Source organism: Chrysemys picta, chromosome 7 (assembly GCF_011386835.1).
Source record: "Chrysemys picta bellii isolate R12L10 chromosome 7, ASM1138683v2, whole genome shotgun sequence".
NCBI lineage: Eukaryota > Metazoa > Chordata > Testudines > Emydidae > Chrysemys > Chrysemys picta.
The window spans coordinates 61,550,024-61,573,713 of NC_088797.1; the positions used below are offsets into that span (position 1 = coordinate 61,550,024).

The 23,690-nt window shown below is 50.2% G+C and overlaps 1 protein-coding gene across 5 annotated transcripts in view; it reads right to left on the bottom strand.

Moving 5' to 3' along the window:
- VSTM4 (V-set and transmembrane domain containing 4) overlaps positions 1-23,690 on the bottom strand; it is a 59,412-nt gene that overhangs the window by 24,638 nt on the left and 11,084 nt on the right. For all 5 annotated transcript variants that reach the window (XR_006175871.2, XM_005307321.5, XM_065551619.1 and 2 more), the window contains exons 3-5: positions 12,172-12,240; positions 8,515-8,622; positions 1,104-1,137 (exon numbers count right to left, since the gene is read on the bottom strand). Coding sequence is in view for 4 of the 5 variants with exons in the window: in XM_005307321.5 (XP_005307378.1) it covers positions 1,104-1,137; positions 8,515-8,622; positions 12,172-12,240 (211 nt within the window). In the remaining variant the exon portion in view is untranslated. The remainder of the gene's footprint in view (positions 1-1,103; positions 1,138-8,514; positions 8,623-12,171; positions 12,241-23,690) is intronic.

The following is a 23,690-nucleotide window of genomic DNA, read 5'->3' on the forward strand; positions in this document are numbered from 1 at the left end:
GCTAGCTGGTGGCACTACCATCTGGTGGCACACTGGCTGGCCATCAGCAGTGAGAGCCCACGCTGGGATAAGCCTATATTGCTCTCTGAGTGGGAGACCCAGCCCCTGAGAATTTGTTTTGGAGGTTCATGCCTGTGGCCCTAGGCATGGGTGCCTATTTGCGACAGTCTGAAACAGGAATATCAGGATACAGTCTCTGTTCCATCTCCTAGAGGACATCCTCCTGCAATCCAGAGTTGAGGGATCGTGTTCACCCCCAGCATAGCCACGCTGACTTTACCCAGCTTCAACCAGGGGCTCACCCCTTCCAATCCACCCACCCCCATTGTTCCCTTATCTCAGTCAGTGACTCTCAAATAAACAATGTCCCAAAGGAGGCGGTGACCTCATCCATTAGCATTAACCAATCAAAACACATTTCAGTGAGTTCAGCTATAAACATTCCCTCCCACTTCAATAAGTATTCCGCTTATTGTCATGTCATCCCATGACCTTTCCAGGCAGCTTGCAGACCCCTGCAGAGTTCTTTTAATCTAAGCATGTCCAGTTTCTACCACTCTGTCTGTCTCCGTAATTCACTGACTTTTATAACCACACCAGACTATGATGGGCTTTTCTAAGCTGGCCATGGTAACACTCTGGCCTGTGTGTCTTTGATTGCCGCTGGGCTACGTTTCTGCTTTCAGTAAAGTCTCATTTGCTCAATGGATCTTGCTGAAGGAGTCAAAGGCAGGAGGCAACTATGTTTGTGTGCCTTTGCTGTGCATTCTGTGCTAGAGATGAGAACAGCTGATCTTTGAGATGTGTGAAATCTAGAGCTGGATTTCATCCAATATATGTCTGAGGATGGAAGTAGTCACATCACCATCATCTTCACCACCATTATTTATTATTTATACAGTGCACAACAGAATGCTGGGTGCTTTACACACATCCCATGCAAAAGACATTGAGTATGATTTTCAAAAGTGCCTAAGAGATTTAGGAGCCTAACTTTCGCTTAGGCACTTTCTGAAATTTTACCTATCTTCTTTGGCGCCCCTAGTGAAAATAAAAGAAGATTGGTACAACAGCTTATAATAAACGGAAGTGCATTCTCATACCTGTTCTGGGGATTTTTCACCAGATAATGCTTCACTGTTAAAGAAAAAAAACAACAGCAATAAATAAAGAAATGTGGCTTCACATATCCAGGATTTATGCTCTACAAAGAGACACAGCAGACAGGTCCTAGCATAGCCACTCCTAGAACTGTATAGATGCCAACTTTTTACCACCAGAAAGCTGCTAGCTATAACCATGCATCCATCATGCTGCAAATCAGAACATATTCTAACTTGAATGAGATTGTAAGGCTACTGGGAAAGAAGGTAGCAAACAAAGCTAGGAAGCTGCTGCAGAAGTGCAGGGCCACTCAAATTCCAGCGGTCAGCCCAGCCAAGGGAGAGCAGGCTAAGGAGAGCCATTAAAGGCTGAGCATTGGACTTAAAAGTTTTTGATTCTCTCGTGGTGCTTCAGTTCTGCATTCTGTCCCCAAACTTCATTTTTAAAAATGTATCTTTCCGAAAGCCTGAAATAAAAAATAAACCGTTCGCCCACAGGAGCTGATGTAGTTCTTAACATACAGCTAGGTCGTGGCTTTAGGCACAGAGGCATTGCCAGATGGGATCAGCACCAAAGTCCAATATCCTGTCCCTGTCAGTGCTCAGCACCAGCTGCAGAGGCTGGTGTAAGAACCCCGCAGTAGCAGATGTGGGATGATCTGCCACCCGGAAAGGTATCATCAGACTGGCTTTGGCCCTGAAGCATGAGGCTTTATATCGCTTACAAAACAATTTTTTTAGCATTAAGTATTCTAACTCTGGGTGTCCTTGTGATCTGATCCCTCTTTCAGCCCTGAGTTAGTGGTGTGCCCCTGCCCTCCAGAAGGAACTGAGGAGATATTGCCTCATAGACACCCTTCGTGGGACAAGCTCTGCTGGCTGGCATGTGGGGGTCTGACAGCCCCCATTATCCTCCCCATGTCCTGAGCCAGGATGCCTGGTCTTATGTGGCATATTCCCCCTGGATTCCCTGAATGGCTGTGTAAGACTGGGGGACAATCTAGCCCACATCTCTGATCAGGGTGTGTGGGCATATCTTTGTTTATGTTAGGCCCCACAATGCTTCACCTTTTTGGGGGGGGGAATGGTTACCTGTCCTGAAAGACTGCATTTTAGCACTAAAAATAAAGCTGATGACTCAAGGGATTGGTCATACTAAACTACAGCTAGGTCTCTAAATCTAATCTAGTTTAGGTCTGTGGTCATCAAAAGTTGTTACTGCTTGGCAGCTGTTTGGTGGCTGATATGATATAAGTAGAACTGGTTGGAAAACAGAATTTTTCCCCACACAAAATATTTGACTTTTCGGCAAAATATCAAAAACTGAAATATTTCAGCCAATACCGGCTCTGCAGCGCCTCATGGGAGTTGTAGTTTGGGTGTCTTATGCCCCCATTCTCCTATATGGACCAGGCTCTTTGACTGACTACATCTTCCATGAGGCATTACTTTTCTCCCTTTTGGTGAGGGGAGGGGTGCCTCATAGGAGTCCCTGGCTATGCTGCCTCATGGGAGATGTAGGCTGGTATGATAACCCAACCAATTGAGAAAATGTGAGCATAAGGCATCAAAATTACAACTCCAACGAAGACGCTGTGGCAGAATTTTGAATTAAATATTCCCGTTTTTGGCCAAAATATTTTGGGTTTTGGTTGAAAACCAAAAATGTTATGGCTATCAGGTAGGGTTACCATACATCCGGATTTTCCCAGACATGTCCGGCTTTTTGGTCCTCAAATCCCCATCCAGGAGGAATTTCCAAAAAGCCGAACATGTCCGGGAAAATAGGGAGGCATGGTAAGGAGACCGCCTCCTCCCCGGGGATCAAATTTCCCAGCTCCCGCCACTCTCCCCAGCGCAGCAGCAGCCAAGCCCGGGAGGAGGCGGCTGCGAGCTGGGATGCCGCCAGCTGGCGCCACTTGGCCAGAGCCGGGGCCGGGCCAGAGCTGCTTGGCCGGGCCGGTGGGGCCGGGGGTGCTCAGCCAGAACCGGGGCCCGAGTCGAGCCGGAGCCGCTGGGACCAGGGCTGGGGCTGGGGGTGCTCGGCCAGTGCCACTCGGCCAGGGTCAGGCTGGAGCGGCTTGGCCGGGCCAGTGGGGCCGGGGGATGCTCGGCCGCTGGCCGGAACCAGGGCCCGAGCTGAGCTGGGCTGAAGCAACCAGGTCTGGGGGTGCTCGGCCGGCGCCGCTTGGCCAGGGCCGGGGCCGGCCAGAGCTGCTCGGCCGGGGCCGGTGGGGCCGGGGGTGCTCGGCTGCTGGCCGGCGACCGGAACCGGGGCCCGAGCCGAGCTGGGCCGGAGCGACCAGGGCTGGGGGTGCTCGGCCACTGGCTGGCGACCGGAACCGCCCAAGCCAAGCCGGAGCGACCAGGGCTGGGGGTGCTCGGCCAGCGCCCCAGAGCCTGAGCGGGCCGGAGCCGCCGGGGCCAGAGCCTCTTGGCCGGCCGCCGGAGGGAGCCGCTCGGCCGGGGGGGCCAGACTGGGCCGCGTGTCCTCGCGCTCCCCCCCAGCCCCAGCCCTAGCTTACCTGTTGCCTGCCTGTTTCAGGCTTTCCGCGAATCAAATGTTCGCGGGAAGCAGGGGAGGGGGAGGAGAAGGGGCGGAGCGTTCAGGGGAAGGGGCGGAGTTGGGGTGGGGACTTTGGGGAAGGGGCGGAGTTGGGGCGGGGAAGGGGCGGAGTTGGGGCGGGGCGGGGCCCCTTGGAGTGTCCTCTTTTTCAGGGGCTCCAGTATGGTAACCCTATATCAGGTATTCAGATTTTTGATGAAACGTTGAAATTTTTTGATGAAAGCATTCACTCAAAAAACAGTTTTGAGAAAAAAAATTGACCAGATGAGAGTTTAGTGGCCTAGAGGAGATCATTCAGCCCTTCATATCAGGGGCTATCTGGAGAAGTCTAGACAGTTGTGACTTGTCCTGTGACTAGAGAGTGGACTTCAGTCTTTACCAAAGTCACACAGGGCTTTTGAACTGCACAAGTTGCTACTCTGCATGATGGGCCAATTTACTCTGTGATACAACTCCACTGTGAGTTAAACCTGTGATGAATTAGCCCCAGTCTTACTCGTTTTCACATTAGTGCCGAGGCTAACCACAACTCTGGTCAGGTTTTTCCACACTGACACCACAGACAAGTGCTTCTACTGTTTCACCTGCTGTACATCATTATACGAGTTGCTCATTGTCACAAGGTGAACTGGACCTTTAAGGGAGTTGGGTTCAGCCTCACCTGTGGCTATTTAGCCACCTGCCAGGTGATGGACTTGGGCTTGGGTCAGGTGATCATGACATGGTAGCCTGGATGTGAGGCTCATATAAGAAGAAGCATGGGGCCCAGCAGAGTCCTGAGTGATGATAGGAGCAAGGACGGGCTCTCCAAAGTTAGATATAAAAGGCCTGCAAGAAGCTAGTAGGTAATCAGCTAAGGGGCTGGGGGAAAGACAGAGAATCTGGCATGGGCTGGACCACCCATGGTGGGCTTAGGAGATAGGCTGACTGACCAGGGAAGGGTTACAGGGAAAGCTGTGAAACAGGCCACGATAGGCAGTAGTCCAGGGAGGTGAAGCAAGGAGCCAGAGCACTTGGATGTTCTTTGTTGCTATCGGGTCCCTGGACTGGGACCCACAGGAGAGGAAGGGAGGGCCTGGGACTCTCTACAAGGTCCCAGAGGAAGGAGGTGTGACAATCCTGAGATGTGGGGTGGCAGGACTATTGAGCCCAGCTGAAGACCCAGTATGATATTACTGCATGACTTTTTTGTTGGCCTTTCTGTTTGTTCCCAGCTGGAAGATGGGCTGGGCTGCATGATTTGGCTGGAAGAGCCCATTGTGAAGAAGCCTGTCCCAGAAGGGGAAGCTGAGGTGTGGAGCACAAGGATCCAGAGAAGGTAAGCAGATCGTATCACCGGGTGTTATAGGGGGACCTGGGGCAACCAATTAAAGGTGGCTATTGGTGGCATGTTCCGCATGCGAATATCAAAGGGAGAGGGAAGCTGTTGAATGAGAAAAGGCAGATTTGAGATTCAATGGGAAGGGGCCAGAATGTGACCCGTGGTACATGCCCATACAAGGGACGTAAGGAGCCCCTCACTCCCCTGTACTTGCTACGTGTGTCTCACCGTGAGTAGGAAAAGGAGCTTCCATGGCATTGCTACTCCAGCTCCTGTGCAGGTGGTCAGGGAGTGGTCGGGCTCTGCCCTGCCTCACACCTCAGCTGAGTCAGCACACCAGGGGAATTAAGCTGGGCTGGGCATAGTGGTGGTGCAGACTATATCCCCACCAAGCAAGGCACCAAGCTGTGATTCTCAGAGGCAGGCTGGTTCCTGCTCTGCTCTAGGGCTAGCACAGCTGTGTGCTGCCCCGGGCTAGAGGCAAAGCCAAGAGTGACTCCTCAATGTGGACTCAGGAGAATGCATGTTCATGGGGTGCTGGTCTGAGCAGATACTTGCCCTAACAGTATTGCCAGTGACCGAAATGTAGCATACTGAGCATCTCTCTCGGCTAAGCTTCATCCATCCAACCCAGAATCATAATGCTGGCACTTCTTGCTGGATGATGGTCAAGATTTAAATAAAAGTTGAATTCAGCCTGCCATTCATTTCATTCTAGAGCAGCCTAGGAAAGGCTTATCATTCTCTCTCTCTCTCTCTCTCTCTCTCTCTCTCACACACACACACACACACACACACACACACACACACACACACACACACGTAATTACATGGGAGGTTTTTCTCGAGGCTGCTCATTCAGTTATACCAGTGTCAATAAACAGAAATAGGAGCAAAATCTGGCCTGATGTTCCTTGAAGATCAGCTAGAATAAATCAGTGTGGTTAGCCCCATGGCCCCAGTGCTTGTGGCTTATCCGTGTGACTCATTGTTAAAAACATTTAACAGTTAGTGTTTTGTTGCTGTCTTGGCACAGAGATTCTTCCACACTCTGAAGTGGTAGGAAAAGTACTGCATGTTCCTCTTGGTTGCTATTCCTATGAACTCTGATCGATTTGGGTACTGGTGGCACCTCGTTCTCTCTCCTGTCTCTGCCTGTGGCACACGGTGTAGTCTTCTGAGGACTGAAATGCTTTGGTCGGAGTAGGATCTTTGGGCTCAGCACAGGAATAGCTGAGTGAAATGTAATGGCCTGTGATATAGAGGGGTCCAACTACACCTCTACCCCGATATAACGCGACCCAATATAACACGAATTCAGATATAACACGGTAAAGCACTGCTCCAGGGGGGCGGGGCTGCGCACTCCGGTGGATCAAAGCAAGTTCGATATAACGCGGTTTCACCTATAACGTGGTAAGATTTTTTTGGCTCCTGAGGACAGCGTTACCTCTGGGTAGAGGTGTAGTTGATCTAATGGTCCATTCAGGCCTCAAACTCTGTGAAACTATCAATCAGAAGCAAAGCAACTTGGTTAGGTGCTCCACTTGTAAAAGGCAGCCCTGGCTTGAAATGTGCTCATGGGCAGACAAGATTACCTGTATAAATTATCCCTCTTTTCCCGGACATGTCTGTTCTGTGTGTATCTTTGAGTCACGGGGGCCTTCCTTACAAATACATTAGTCCTCAACAGCCAGCACAAGATAACAAGATGGATTCTCTTCTGCCTGATGCACCACAGAGAATCACTAGCTAAGTTTCCATTTCAGGACGCCTCTGTCTCTTAATGGGGATGATGTGAGAGGCATTTACAGCTGGGCTTTCAGATCTCCAGGTAGTTTGCAAGGCTGGCAGCTGGAAAACTTCTTTTGACTTGCAGTAAATCTGACATGGATCCCATTGAGAGAGAATAAGTAGAAGACAGAGTCTAGATCCGGATATCAACATTACCAGGGTTTGGGTGGGTTCAAGCTTCTCACTAAATGCCAAGTCATTTCACTTTTCAAGTAACATCTGCACTTTAAACACGAACATAACATTTACAGCCACAAAGTCCCTGCTTAGAACAATGCCTCTAAGTAGATCTGGGCAAAAAAAAAAGGCAAGTAAACATTTTGTTCAGCCTAGCTCCACTTTTTTTCCACTTTGATTTGCTGAAATTTTTTAAAAATAGTTTTGGGTTGAATCAAAACCAAACCTTTTTTCAATGTTTTTCCCCCCAAACTGCCAATGAATCAAAAATCCATTATTCACCCAGCCCTATTTCTAAGCACAGCTGATAAAAAGTTAATATTTTGTGAGAATTTGTCAATTTAACTGTTTTTTTTTTTTCAAATTTAAATGAGATTTAAACTTTTTTTTTTTTTTTCAAAAATTGAAAGCCTCAACCAGGTCAATGACAAATTGCCAGCACTTTTCAAGGTTTCTTTTCTACCATTATTTGAATTTTTGACAAACATAGTCCTTCAAAAGTCAGAACATTTTGACTCTGCTAATGCTAATGCTAATGCAATTGTACCAGAGGCAGGATACAGAACTTGAAGGAACAAATGTGTCATCTGATATGGCAAATCCTCAGAGGTGCAGATCACCGACCTGCTCACTTAAGTCAGTGGGCTTTATCCAAGCACATGTTAAAGTCAATAGCAACAGCTGAAGGAACTCCTTAATAGCAAGCTTAGTGAATGTTTTAAATGTTTAAAAGCCCCCTCCTAGAAGATATAACAGTAGCATTATATCTGTGAGGAAATAGACTAAATGACTGCTTGAAGTCCCTTCCACCTTTATATTTCTATGATTCTGTGCACATTGATCTATGAGAGGCCGCAATTTTACTTCTGTATAGAGTATTTTATATTTCTTTTTGTTTTACGTGAATTACAAAAGTATTGGCTTATGTCTTGAAAGATCACTTCTTCCTCACACTTGCTGCTACAAAACAGCCTTCAGAACAGAGTGATCCTTTGGTGGTGGTGGCAGTAGTGTTAACATTGGTGATGTCTCCTATTTTTAAGAGTATGGAAGTAGACGTCTGAGGTAATAAATGGTAAAACAAAAGGGGAGATAGCCGCTGCCCACTGCCATCAAGTAAGTGAGTGGGGCTAGAAACTGGCCTGCTTTCTCTGAACAAGCAGGCACTATAGCCCTATCTACACAATTTACAGACTTAGGGCAAGTTGTTTTTTTCCCCCTTTCCCCTGGGACATACCCTCTGCACACATCTCTTCAAACAAAGGTTTTTTAAACTAGATGTTAATTAGCGCTGGTCACATTTTTAGTTAAACTGCTCCCCCCACACACACTTTATTTTAAGTCAAAATATTTTGCAAAAAGTCTGATTCAACAAAATTCAGGGGGGAGTGCTCTGGTTCCTTGCTCCTAGCTTCACCTCCCTGGACTACTGCCTATCTTGGCCTGTTTCACAGCTTTCCCTGTAACCCTTCCCTGGTCAGTCAGTCTATCTCCTAAGCCCACCATGGGTGGTCCAGCCCCCGCCAATGGGCTGACACTTGTCTGTCACTCACCTCTGGATCTTTTCTTGTTCAGCAGTGACTGGCAGAGAATGACAAGTGTAAAAAGGAGGACGCTGATGATGCCGATGGAGCACACAAACACTGCATATACGTACAGGTCTGAAAGGCAAGCAGAGAATTACTCAGCCTGGCTCTTGATATGATGAACATTTCAACACAGGAAAAAGGATCAGCTCTGTGCAAGACAGAAATAGACAGGTCCTGCCCCAAAGAATTTAGGGTAACATTTCCAGAAGTTTCTAAGTCACATAAGCACCTAAATTGAAAGTCTATAGTATTTAGGCCCCTACATGTCTTTGACAGTCTTACCCCCGACCTTTAAATTGAGCAATACAAGTAGGCTGGGGGTCTCAAAAGTACCCAGCATTGGCCTAATTCTGCTCCCATTGAAGTCAGTGAGAATTTGACCATCACAGATTTTGGTCAGCATGGAGCACTTTTGAAAACTCCTGCCTTCTAAAATAGGGCCTCATGCTTCTTCCTGTTCCTGCCTTTCATATAACAAGGTACACAGCCCACTTCATTGAAGGATGCTTTACACACACTAAGTGCCTTCAACACCCTGGTGAGACAGGCCAGTTTTACAGAGGGGAAACCGAGTCACGGAGTGTTCAAGTGACTTGTAGGAAGTGGCAGAGGTGGGAACAGAATCCTGACTGGTCGCCCTCTGCTCTACTCACCAGCCCGCACTCCCTCTGCCCAGGATAGTAGTATATTTTGTAAACTGTGTTTTAAAGAATATCACAAAAGCACGTGGAACCTTTGTACATTGTCAAATATAGCAGCAACTGAGCAGACACATACAGAATAGCTGTGAACATTTGCAACACCTACCACTTAAGCTGGACTGGCATGCATTGAAAAAGGTTGGTTGATCCCAGTAACACTATAGTTACTCACCAGTCTGTCTTAAGTATTCTACTTGGTATTTATTATCTACTTTATAATGGGCCCTAGAAATAACCAGCCATTTGATCATCTCACCAAATGTGTGGTATTATCAGGTACAAGTGCAGTCCAAAAACCCCAAATGGGGTGTCTCGCTGCAATTCACATTCTTCTGGAGCAAGAGCAAAGCATCAAAGACACACACTGTGGCAAAGTAATGTATGAAGGCTGCAGGCTAGACTTCTAAAAATGTAGGGGTCGAGGTTCACATGCCCCCACATTTGCAGAACTAACTGTGTAATGGCATGCCAGGTCCTGAACAAATGGACTGCACTGAACAGGTGCTTGCTTAGGGATAGAGAGGTATCTTTGCTTAGGGAGATGGGTTGTCATGCTACAGACCAGGCATCATTTGCTTGGTTTGTTACTACAGAGTACCGCTGAGTGTCCCGGAAGCAGGGCCGGCTCTAGGATTTTTGCCGCCCAAAGCAAAAACAATTTTGGCCGCCCCCCGCCCCTGTTCTTTAATTACCCCACCCCCAGCCCCGCCTCAACTCCGCCCCTTCCCCAAATCCCCAGCCCTGCCTCCTCCTCCCAGGCTCTCAAGTCTGGGAGGGAGGGGGAGCAGCGGCACGCGAAACAGCGGTTTTGCACGCCGCGGCCGCTCGGGATCTCCCGCTCCCTCCCAGGTTTGAGAGCCTGGGAGGGAGGGGGAAACTCCGAATGGCCGCGGCGCAGGTGCCGCTTCTCCCCCTCCCTCCCAGGCTCTCAAGCCTGGGACGGAGGGGGAGCAGCGGCGCGCGAAATGGCCGCTCGGGATCTCCCCCTCCCTCCCAGGTTTGAGAGCCTGGGAGGGAGGGGGAGACCCCGAGCCGCCGCGGCGCGCAAAACAGCTGATTCGCGCGCCACTGCTCCTCCTCCCTCCCAGGCTTGAGAGCCTGGGAGGGAGGGCGAGTAGCGGCACGCGAATCAGCTGTTTCGCGCTGCGTGGCAGCAGCAGCGGAGGTGAGCTAGGGCGGCCGGGGCACATTTTTAGGGGCGGCATTCTGGCGCCGGCCGTGCCGCCCCTAAAAATGTGCCGCCACAAGCACCAGCTTGTTTTGCTGGTGCCTAGAGCCGGCCCTGCCAGGAAGTGCTAAACTCACTGAGCCAGCCTCCACTGAAATCACTAGAAGATGAGGGAGCTTGGTATGTCTTAAGAGGTGATCAGCACCAGGCTGGATTGAGTACTGTGTTTGCACGGCTCTCTCGCCTACAGGCCAGATACAAATTAGTTCTCTAATCATCTTAAAAAGAAAACCCAGTGATATGAGAACTTGGTGAAGTGGGGACCTTTCCCTCTCTGGTTTCCCACACTCTGTAACATAAGATTATAACATAAGAATGGTCATACTGGGTCAGACCAAAGGTCCATCTAGCCCAGTATCCTGTCTTCCAAAGGTGGCCAATGCCAGGTGCCCCAGAGGGAATGAACAGAACAGGTAATCATTAACTGATCCATCACCTGCCGCTCATTCCCAGCTTCTGGCAAACAGAGGCTAGGGACACCATCCCTGCCCATCCTGGCTAATAGCCATTGATGGATCTATCCTCCATGAACTTATCTCATTCTTTTTCGAACCTTGTTATAGTCTTGGCCTACACAACATCTTTTGGCAAGGAGTTCCACAGGTTGACTGTGCGTTGTATGAAAAAATACTTCCTTTTGTTAGTTTTAAATCTGCTGCCTATTAATTTCATTTAGTGACCCCTAGTGCTTGTATTCTGAAAAGGGGTAAACAACACTTATTTACTTTCTCCACACCAATCACGATTTTATAGACCTCTATCATATTCCTCCCTTCTTCGTCTCTTTTCCAAGTTGAAAAGTCCCAGTCTTTTTAATCTCTCCTCATATGGCAGCTGTTCCATACCCCTAATAATTTTTGTTGCCCTTTTCTGAACCTTTTCCTATCTCAATATATCTTTTTTGAGATGAGAGGACTACATCTGCATGCAGTATTCAAGATGTGGGCACACCGTGGATTTATATAGAGGCAATATGATATTTTCTGTCTTCTTATCTATCCCTTTCTTAATGATTCCCATCATTCTGTTTGCTTTTTGACGGCCGCTGCAAGTTGAGTGGATGTTTTCAGAGAACTATCCACGACTCCAAGCTCTCCTTCTTGAGTGGTAACAGCTAATTTAGTTTAGTTTAATTTGCATTTATTACCATTGAATTTCATCTGCCTTTTTGTTGCCCAGTCACCCAGTTTTGAGAGATCCTTTTGTAGCTCTTCTCAGTCTGCCTGGGACTTAACTATCTTGAGTAGTTTTGTATCATCTGCAAATTTTGCCACCTCACTGTTTACCCCTTTTTCCAGATCATTTATGAATATGTTGAATAGGACTGGGCCCAGAACAGACCCCTAGGGGACACCACTATTTACCTCTCTCCATTCTGAAAACTGACCATTTATTGCTACCCTTTGTTTCCTATCTTTTAATCAGTTACCAATCCATGGGAGGACGCTCCCTCTTATCCCATGACAGCTTACTTTGGTAAGAGCCTTTGGTGAGGGTCCTTGTCAAAGGCTTTCTGAAAATCTAAGTACTTCACGGTAAGCACTCTAGGAGCAGGCTGTCTTTGTACAGCACTTAGCACAATGGGGCTCTGACCCCAAACAGGGCTCTTGGTTGCTACCACAATACAACTACAACCAGCGTCTTAATGAGAAACTGCATGTAAACAAGTGATAATGTTAAATGTATCTTTACCTTCAAAAAACTTCCAGGCCTCATGGGTTTTCTCAAAAGTGGGATCTTCTGAAGCTTTCGATGAAATCACTGTGAAGGACAAATAAACATGGTATAATGACGATGCACGTGGGGTGAAATTCTCTCTCCATTGAAGTCAATGGGAGTTCAATGGGAGCAAGCGCATGCCTGGGGTGGCAAGCCGTGGGGGGCGGAGTGCCGGTTGCCATGAGGGCGGCAGTCAGGCCGCCTTCGGTGGCATGCCTGCGGGAGGTCTGCCGGTCCCGCGGCTTCGGCGGTCGGTACGCCGAAGGCGCTGGACCGGCAGATCCCCCACAGAAACGCCACTGAATCCGCGTGATCAGCGACTGCCCGCAGGCGTGCCGCTGAAGGCCGCCTGACTGCCATGCTTGGGGCGGCAAAAATCATAGAGCCTCTTGGCAAGACTTGATCCTTTTTGGCACCAAATATCTGCCACTCTCATAGAAGTGGCAGGGAACTCTCCAGACTGAGTCCTGGAGGAAGACACGCAATGATACAACAGAATGAGCTGGCAACCTGCAGCTCTGTCCCACCTTGGACTATGACAGGAGATAAATAGACTGATTTGTGTTTGACTGATCTGGTGCTGTGGCAGAGTGAACTGTCATGGGGGAGGGGGAAAAAAACCTGAGCAGTTGACTCCAGTTATCTAGCCCCCTCAGAGGCTGCTGGGAGTGGGAGGGGTCTAGGACTATATAAACCAGACCCAGCTCATTCCAGAGGGGAGAAGAGGTAACACCTAAGACGACACTGGGATGTTGGAGAAAAGCCAAGGGGCAAGCAGCACCAGAAATGGACAGAAGGAGAGGCAATTACCTTGTGAGTGTGGGCACAGGCTGGGGCCTGCTTCCCTGGGAAAGTGAGGACTTGCCTGAGAGGTAAGAGAATTTATGGGGAAATGGGACTAACGATTTGGGTGTAGATGATCATAAATTAAATACTGATATGCCCCTTTTATAACTACTACTTTCTCCCTGCTTCCCTTTTTCTTCCTCCTTCATCCCCCTTTTTTCTGTGGGGGTCAGATCATGCTGGCCCACCAGATAATTGCACGGTAGGGTGACCAGATAGCAATTGTGAAAAATCGGGACGAGGGTGGAGGTTAATAGGTACCTATATAAGATAAAGCCCCGAATAGCGGTGCTATCCCTATAAAATCGGGACATCTAATCACCGTATTGCACGGTGTCAGGTGACTTTCAAGTATTGATCACAGAGTGCATGACAAATACTACTTGATCAAACTGTGCAACAGCTCTGTGGGGTAGGCGGAGTATGGCAGCAAACCCTGTTGCTGAGGCTGTATATAAATGTTTCCATTCTGATGCTTTGCTTTGGTCAGAACTCTCCAAAAGTTCTGTCTTGGGGGCTGTACTTTCCCAAACCTCATCTCTGTCACAAAGTGAACTATTCTGAAAGTTTGTAGGCCAACAAGGAGAAGGAAAAAACCTTATTAATTTCCCAGTTACATCCATATTAACAAAGATCTCTTTAAAAAAAAAAAAAAGTCTTGTGCTAAAACGCCAGGGATAAAGTAGCCTCCCAGAGGAGACGTGCTTTGAAGAGTTCCTGAGAAAACTGACTTGGATTTGACCAAGTTAGGAGCCTTTTCACCATGACAGTGTACAATAATGTGACAATTGTTCTAGCCGCATTCAAAGCTAAAGGAGTCACTGCAGGGTTAGTCTCGCTCCACAGCTGACTCCATAGTCCCCTGAACAGCCAGGACTCTTCCAAATATTTCTGGGACATGCCAGTCCTGGTGAATGGGACACTCCTGCAGGTCCTACAAAAGCATTGTACCAGGGTAGCTGCCACCTCAGCACACACACACCCATGGCCTGGGGTGGCTCTGTAGCACTCTGGCTCAGTCTCCCTCTCTCACAAGGCTCCTCACTAACCCACCCAGTCCATATCCTTTTAAAATAGAACTCTTCTGGAGGGGATCCATCCTATTCAGTCTATACACACAGTACCTCACACCCCCAGCTGGCCGTTGGTTCCACAGTTCCCTGATCTTGAGTCAGGAGTCCCCAGCCCACCTTCCCAGTGTTGGGTTATCGTTCACAGAGTCCCTTTTACAGCCTGCAGCTGCTTCCTCAGCCAGCTACAGCCTTCCAGGAGTCTGTCACATCTGGCACTCCATGCTGGATGTTGGCAGCGCCTCAGGGCTCTCCTTTATAAGAAACCTGATTTGGTCACCTGACCCACCAGTCACATGACTTTCATTCTTCCCACCTGGGGAGGTGAGTTAAGCCTGTCACAGGTGGACTGAGGCCCATCTCCCTCAATGAGCCAGCCACCCTGTGACAAGCACCCATTCAGTCCATCACAATGAGCTCTGGGCTGGGTGTTAGAAGCCCCCTGTGGTTTATTTCAATTACAGGTTTCCCTTTTCTGCATGTGCAAACCCTTCTATACCAACGGTAACTGAAGCACAGCGAAACATTGTGACTTGCCACAGCTCACCAAGAAGCATGTAGTAGAGCTGGGGAGAGGTCATTATCGACCAGAGCTCAGTGGCTCTGAAATACCGGTTCAGATCTGTGTACTTAGTTACATTGCTTTAGATCCTCAAACTGGTGTAAACTGCCAGAGCAGCAATGAGTTCAGTGGAACTACTCCAGCTGAGGGGCTGGCCTTCCCGTCTGTACAATAGTACAGCTCACGCTCACACAAGTGAGTGCTGCTACCAGGTCAGTTTTACAGGTGGGAGAACTGTGACACAGGATGACTGAAGAACTTCAGACTTGCCTGAGACTTGACACCTACAGCTCTTTGCACAGAACTACATTCTCCATTGTGCAGAGAAGTAAACTGCAGCCATGAGGGGCTAAGCGACATGTTCAAAGGCACAGAATACATCTGCCGCACAGCCGGGACTAGAACCCCCAGGCTGTGACTGGCAGCACCTCACCGTGCTCCCCAAACAGATGTGCAGCCATGCCACAACTCTGGCTAACCTCATGTGAGAGATTATCCCAGCTGAGCCTACTCGCTGATTGCCAGCAAACAAAATCCAACAAAACGGCAATCTGGTGATAGAATATCATTTTCCAGCTAGGAGGCTCCCAGCCCTAGCTCTCCAGAGAATGGCTTTCTGATGGCTTGCCACTTAACGCTCTGTTCATCAGCCAACAGCCAAACTGCCTGAAGAATGACTATATTTGAAAGAGTACTTTGGGAGTATGTCAGCACGGCCCAGCAGGCAGGGAACTGGCATGAGGGTCAGGAAAACATAGTTCTCAGGCTGGCTCTTCAATGTCACCTCTCTGTGCCTGTTTCTTGTTCCGTGCTTTACCTTTCCTGTTTAGACTGTAGCCTGTTTGGGGCAAGGACTGTGTACTATGTCCATGCCTTGCCCAATGGGCCCGGATATCAGCTCAGGCCTCTCGGTGCTACCGTAGCAACTATCATTGTGGCAGATTTGGAGTTACCTGTAATAATTTATGCATATTGTATCTTGACCGGGTTATTGTGTTTATTGCATGCATAGGGTTACCATACGTCCGGATTTTCCCGGACATGTCCGGCTTTTTGGGCTCCAAATCCCCGTCCGGGGGGAAATCCCAAAAAGCCGGACATGTCCGGGAAAATCGGACATGTGGTGCCGGGCCAGCGGAGCGGTGCCGGGCCGGGGGCTTGGGGGCCCGGCGGAGCGGTGCCGGGCCGGGAGCTCGGGGGGCCCGGCCGGCGGGGCCGGGGGCTCGGGTGCCGCGCCGGGGGCTCGGGGGCTCGGCCGGGGGTGCTCGGGGGGCCCGGTGCCGGGCCAGGCCGGGGGCTTGGGGGGCCTGGCCGGTGCTGCCGGGCCGGGCCGGGGGCTCGGGGGGCCCGGCCGGCGGTGCCGGGCCGGGCCAGGGGCTCGGCCGGCGGCTCGGGTGCCGGGTGCCGGGCCGGGGGCTCGGGGGCTCGGCCGGTGGTGCTCGGGGGGGCCCGGTGCCGGGCCGGGCCGGGGGCTCGGGGGCTCGGCCGGCGGCTCGGGTGCCGGGCCGGGGGCTCGGGGGCTCGGCCGGCGGTGCCGGGCCGGGGGCTCGGGGGCTCGGCCGGCGGCTCGGGGGGGCCCGGTGCCGGGCCGGGGGCTCGGGGGGCCGGGCCGGGGGCTCGGGGGCTCGGGTGCCGGGCCGGGGGCTCGGGGGCTCGGCCGGCGGTGCCGGGCCGGGGGCTCGGGGGCTCGGCCGGCGGCTCGGGGGGGCCCGGTGCCGGGCCGGGGGCTCGGGGGGCCGGGCCGGGGGCTCGGGGGCTCGGGTGCCGGGCCGGGGGCTCAGGTGCCGGGTCGGGTGCCGGGACGGGGGCTCGGGGGACGGGCTGGGGGCCTGTGGTGCCGGGACGGGGGCTCGGCCGGCGGTGCCGGGCCGGGGGCTCGGGGGCTCGGCCGGCGGCTCGGGGGCTCGGGTGCCGGGTGCCGGGCCGGGGGCTCGGGGGCTCGGCCGGCGGTGCTCGGGGGGGCCCGGTGCCGGGCCGGGGGCTCGGGGGGCCCGGCCGGGGGCTCGGGGGCTCGGGTGCCGGGCCGGGGGCTCGGGGGACGGGCTGGGGGCCTGTGGTGCTGGGGGCCGGGGGTGGGCCGCGCCTCCTCCCCCCACACCCCCCCTTACCTGCTTCAGGCTTCCCGCGACTCAAATGTTCGTGGGAAGCAGGGGAGGGGGCGGAGACTTTGGGGAGGGGGCGGAGTTGGGGCTGGGGGCGGGGCTGGGGGCGGGGCTGGGGCCCCTTTAGTGTCCTCCTTTCGGAGGCACTAAATATGGTAACCCTATGCATGCATCTACTGAGTTAATTCACAAGTCGGTTTAGCAGAAAACGCACCCAGAAGCACATCAATGCTGAAACAATGTTTATAGTGGGGGTGCTGAGAGCCATTGAACCAAACTATCAACTCTGTATATGATGGAAACCACTTCAAGCCAGGGTGCGGCAGCACCTCCAGCACCTATGCTAGAAGGAGGTGAGCCTGTGTGTATCCTGATACACACTTCAGGGACCAGGCAGAAGCCATTCACTTTGATGCTCTGGCTCCAACCCTCTGCAGAGCTCACCAAACTGGTTTTGTATTAGTAAGGGAGAGAGAAAGCCAGGAAAAGAGCTCAAAGACTCTCTCTAGAAAAAAATCCTTCAAGGCTGAGCTAAGGTGAACCTAGACCCCAGAGATTGGGGTGTCTGGGGTAAGGTAGGCTCACCTAAGACTCTGTGTGAGAGCCATGTGTGGACCTTGTTTTGTTTTCATAACCTCTTCTCTCGGGTTCTGCTTTGTTCCTAGTGTTAAGATTAAACAATACTTTGATAAAACTGCTGGGAGGTGGAAATTATCCCCAAGAAGACAAGGTCATAGGAAGGCTCACAGCCTGGCTTTCTTGTGAGGAAATTATTTCTTAACTATGGCACTTTCAAGGAATGACTCAGGCCCAGTCTTCCCCTCTGCTACTGTGTATAGAGGAGACACAGTACCTTGATGTGGATATTATGATGTATAAGGAATGGACTGGAGATTATTTTAATGTCACTATCTAAATCGATGGTATACACACTATTTTCCAAATCAGGGTACCACTAAGTGGAATTGGAAGGAGAGAGTGGGTTATATGCTGAAGAGCGGCACAACCTACTCTGAAATATGGCGTTTCTACTATTATTTGCAATCCATCAGCAGCCATATGCTGTCGACACATAAAGATACAGTCCCTGCCCCAACAAGTTCACAAGCCGGGGTGGAATATTCAAAAGTGCCTAAATCCCCCCCCCCAAAAAAGGTAGATAGCATCTGACATCTAAACATTACATCTATTTTAAAATGAAATAAGTATCAACTATCCTTGACTGTTCCTTAGCCTAACCAATTCTTAGTAGGGTGGCTTCTTATATGCATCACAAATGCGTATCTTGAGGAGAGGCTGAAAAGAAGAGGACAGTAGCATCTTGCATGTGGTCAGAGCTGGGGGTACGGGTGGCATGTGGCAGAGTACCACCAATACTGATTCCCTGTCATTGCTTTTAACGGTACTTGTAAATACAGAGAGCAGGATTTGACCTTCTGACTAGACTTCAAAATTTGCCCCCCTTCTTCCCTGGAAGAATTAAACTTATCTGAACCTCAGCCTTCAGCTGTTAACAGCAACTTGACAGCTGTCACTTAGGACTTTTCAGAGGTTTGTACACTGCAGGTATCATGAGCCCGTGAGGCTATTAGAGATACAGAGCAGCAGTCTGTAAGGGTGCCTGCCCCCATATTTTATAGTGGCCTTTGTTCTGCTGCCAGTTACCTGGAACATGTCCTCATTCCCTATCCATGTGTTCCACATGAATCCATGTGTGCCTGTTTTGCAGACATTCAGGAAATTACAGTGTTCAATGTGTGAAACGCACACACGAACATCTCTTTAATGGCCTGGCTATATTTAAGTGGATTATGTGAACTGTGCAGAGAAATGTTGCATGAGCAGAAAGGGCCTGACAATCTGACCTGCTTGAATAAGGAACAAAAATGATCGTGTATTTAACTTGCCGCTAGCCCTACAGTCCGGCTGATCTTGTTCTTCATTATTTGGATGCATTCCTCATAATACTTTGCAGATCCCTGGAGTTTTCCAAATTCATTCCAGAAATGCTATGGCCAATTTTAAGCCATGCTTCACTTGTAAATGACTGTAAGATCACACTGCTCTGAACAGAGCTGGAGGGTTTTTGGGAGGGGATCATTTAGCCTGCACCCCAAATGTAACTGGCCCTTCATAATTCTATTTATTTGCCTTTTTTGCATCCCCACGCCCATTCCTCCCACCCCACCTATGTTACCCATTTGTCCTCTTCTCCTACAGCCATGCTCATTTCCACTTCTACAAAGCCCCATACTCATGGAACGGGCATGTGACACATGACAGTTTCCTGCCTTGTCTTTAGGAGCTCTTACTGTATTGTATTTAGGTATCATTGTGGGCCAGAGACTGTCTATAATTCCAGGGGGAAGGTGACCTCAGCCCTCTAGGAACTAAAAACAATGGGGAGTGATTAGACAAGTTCTCTCAGGTTGTAGCACCTCGAGGTACCACCTCCTGGAGAGGCTCGCATACACCAGTTCAAATTAGATTCATTAGAGACCAGTAAAGAAACGTCTTTTGGTTAAACCACCTGAGTTTAAACTGACTCAGAATCGACCATCTGATCCAGCAAGCAGAGAGGCCCATCTGTCCAAGGGGGGGCCCCAAGCCTTAGGGAAGGGCTGGAAGAACTGATACCTGCCGGTGCCTGAGGCTGGGGTTGGGGTGATGGATATAGGTTCTATATTGTTTTCTCTGTCATGCTTTCACTTTAAGAATAAATGTGCTTGCTTAGAAAGAGCTGTGTGGTAACAGTTATAACTGTGGACACTTACATAGTTAACCATCTGAGGAGAGAAGCCAAGCAGGCCTACTTAAGCAGTCTGGATTGCTAGAAATGTCACTGTGTAAAAAGGGAACTGTGCAGTCTGGAAAAACCCCAGTCAGAGGGAGAGAGAGACATGGGTCTCTGACTAAGATAGGTGATGATGAGGGACTGGGAGCCTATTGTGGCCTTGATGGACCATAAAAGGGGAACACGGGCGCAGTTGCCCTGAACAGTGACAGCACATACATTCCTGAACTGATCTGCTAAAGCGCTTATCTCTCCTTCCCATCCTGCCTCATGACCCACCAGCAGAGATGCCCACAACACATTACCCCAGTTGGGCTAGCTGAAATGGACAGGAAGAAGCAAGCAATAGAAAATATTGATTATGGGCTGGGATCAGCCCTGCGCTCAGTCAGCCCCTGATGCTGCACCTGCTCTCCAGCTGCCCTCTGGGCAGGGGCTGCAGTGGCAGAGGAGTGGGCTAAGCCTCAGGCCGCAGCTGCTAGGGAGTTTCCAGTAGCCCCGTGCCCTCAGCGATAGCCTGGTGTGGGCTGTTCGCTCCAGCTGACAACTGAGGCAGCATCTTCCCAACAGCCCCCAGAACAATGGCCATGGTTTTACTGGCCCAATATCCCAACCCAGGGAGGCTGTGAGGAGCTGTGACTAACCTGGCATCATTGGGAAGAACCAGGGACGGGCAGCGAGCTTGCAGCATTGGATACATTGTCCAGGCTCTTTGCAAGAGAAGGGCTAGAAAGTGATTCTGCTGAACATGAGCTCCCAGTGCCATTCTGGGGCCAAAAAGGCTAATGTTAGGGTTACCATATTGCAGTCCTGGAAAAAGAGGACACTCCAAGGGGCCCCGGCCCCACCCCAACTCCGCCCCTTCCCCGCCTTCGGCCCTGCCCCAACTCCCCCCCTTCCTCGCTCCAACTCCGCTCCTTTCCCGCCCCAACTCCGCCCCTTCCCCAAAGTCCCTGCCCCAACTCTAACCCTCCCCTGAATGCTCCGCCCCTTGCTCCTCCCCCTTCCCTGCTTCCTGCGAATCAAATGTTTGGAGAACAGAGTGGTCTCAAGTAGTCAAAGACCCTTCTTCCCTGTCCCCGCCAGTCTATGTCTATCCTGTTGCTGTCTAACCCGCCCCAGCTCCTCATCTGATTTCAACTGCCCCGCACTACCGCTCTGGATTCCTTGTCCCAGTTTCCTGGTCCTGTCTCACTCTCCTCTCTCCCCGCCCCCATCCCTCAGATGGGATGTTCATTCCAGATTGGCAAAATTATAAGGCTTCCCAACATTTCAACACTTCCCATTCTAAATTTTCGGTTGCTTAACTATAGGCTAGTTCTGCCTGCAACAAAGCATATTCAGAACTTCTGATTAAAGGGATTATAAGTGTAGCAACCTCCATCATAGCTAGTCACCAAAGATTGAACCTGAGCCATCCAGACTTAAAAGCATGAGCTTCTACTACTTGAGTTCAAGATATAACTCCCTTAGCTGGTAGCTATACAGTTATCCTCTAAAAATCCACCAGAGGAGGGCACAAAACACATGTTGGACAGTGAATTACAAAAGTGCCAAATATTATTATTAGACCTGCAATACTTTTCACAATGAACATCAGCGGGGGATAAACTGGGAGTTTAAGAATATTTGGAAAACAATTTTAGAATAACATTCAGTGCTGTGGTTTAAAAGAAAAAAAATCTGTTAAAACTCATAACTTAGCAGCATTCAGTGTTTGAAAAAAAAACAACTTCTAGGAGGGATACAAGTTAAGAATGTTGAAACCGGAAGATGTTATGCTTAGTTACCACTTGGGCAAGGCGGCATGCTATGTAATACTTGCAAGATTTCACTGTAAGGTTTTACACTATATAGCAGCGCAATGCTGATTCCATTGATATTGTTGAGCAATTCATGCTGATTTTATTTCAGCCGACATCTTAATAGTTTTGAATACAAGATCACAATTTTCAGCTCAGTTGGTCTGAATATGCAGAGCTTTAAATTGCTATGCTCTAAACTGTATATTAACTACAATTTTATAAACCTGCATGTCAGAGAACTGTGTGCCACTACTACTAGACAGTGGCACAAGGCAATTCAGTGTGAATCACAGAAATGTAGGACTGGAAGTGACATCAACAGGTCATCTAGTCAAAACCCTGCACTGAGGCAGGACTGAGTAATAACTAGACCATCCTTGACAGGTGTTTGTCTAACCTCTTAAAAAACTCCAATGACTGCTATTCCATAATCTCTCTAGGTAATTTGTCCAGTGCTTAACTACCTTTACAGTTAGGAAGTTTTTCCTAATGTCTAACCTAAATCTCCCTTGCTACAATTTAAGCCCATTGCTTCTTTTTCATGCAAGTCCTGAGTGGGACGGGGGTGGGTCCAGGCAGTGGGATTGCGGGGAGGGAGGTCGAGGGAGTCAGTGGGTGTGTGGGGATGGACGGGGGAAGCAGGGTGGAGGAACTGAGGGGGACAGGACTGGGACTGGGGGGGGGCTGAGGGGGATGGGACAGGACTGGGATGGGGGGAGTAGGGTAGGGGCTGAGGGGAGCATGAATGGGACAGGGTAGAGAGAGCTGTGTAGAGTGGAGTGGGGCGGGGCGGGGAGACAGTTGGGCTGGGCTGGGGAGGGTCAGGGGGTTGGGGAGAGGGACAGGGTCTGGAGGGGATGAGACAGAGGGGAGCAGGACTTGAATGGGGGGAAGTTGAGGGGGTGGGACAGCAGGGGGAGTGATGGGGGTGGGATGACAGGGGAGGCTGAAGAAGAGATTTGGGGTAGGGCAAGGCTGAGGGCAGTGGGTTGAGGGGAGCAGGGGGACTGTGGGGGAGGCTGTTGGAATGGGGGCAGGGACTGAGGGCAGTGGGTTCGGGGTGGGAGGTACAGGGGGAACTGCGCGGGAGGCTGAGGGAACAGGGTCAGGGTGGGGGCTGAGGGCAGTGGGTCGGGTCTACACGGGCACCTCTCAGCATTGCTGTGCCAGGCGGCAGACCTGCACCAGCGCTACCCTGGCGATGGAAGAGTCCTCAGTGGAAATGCAGACTTCATGACACAGACCCTCCTCGTCACTTCAAACCTGGCGCTGCTCTGGTCAGTCGCTAGGCTCTTGTCACTTTCAAACCCATACAGGGTATCAGTGCTCAGGTTAAGAAAAGCCTCTGCATTTTGTGAGGGCTTCAGCATTCACTTTCCTACTTGACAAACTGTCTGCCTGACACATTGCTCCCAGGGCATCCATCTTTATTCATTATCAGCAGGTCCATCAGATTAAGGAGCAACACAGGGGGGAAGCAACACAATGGTGTCATGGGTTTTTAATTTTTCAAACCACTTTGGCCTCAACAGGGATAACAGCAAAATTGGACAGAGCAGATGGGTGTCAGGATGGGTTTGGGTATTTTTTTTTTTTAAGTGAAAATGTTTGAATCTGAGCAAAGGCTGTAAACTTCCCTTTGGAAACCTCTGCTGATCTTTTGCCCCAGGGGCTAACGACAGCCTGGAATCCGGGTGGCGCCGGTGGCACTGGCTTGCCACAGTTCCCCCAGCGCGGCTGCCCTATCAGCGCTTTTGGGTCTTTAAATAGCCGTCCGGGAGGAAATCCCGGACATTTTTAGCATTTTACAAATTCCCCCCGGACGGCTATTTAAAGACCCAAAAGCCGGACATGTCCGGGGAAACCCAGACATATGGTAACCCTAGCTAATGTGATCCTGGGATGCATAAACAGGGGAAGCTTGAGTAGAAGCAGAAAGGTTATTTTACCGCTGTATTTGGCACTGGTATGACCGCTGCTGGGATACTGGTGCCCACAGTTCAGGAAGGATGTTGATAACTTGGAGAGGGTTCAGAGAAGAGCCATGAGAATGATTAAAGGCTTAGAAAACCTGCCTAATCGTGATAGACTCAAGAAGTTCAATCTATATATCTTAACAAAGAAAAGGTTAAGGGGTGATTTGATTATAGTCTAGAAGTACGTACACAGGGAACAAATATTTGATAATGGGCTCTTCTATCTAACAGCGAAAGGTATGACAATCCAATGGCTGGAAGTTGAAGCTAGACAAATTCAGACTGGAAATAAGGTGTGCATTTTTGACAGTAAGGATAATTAAGCATGGGCACAACT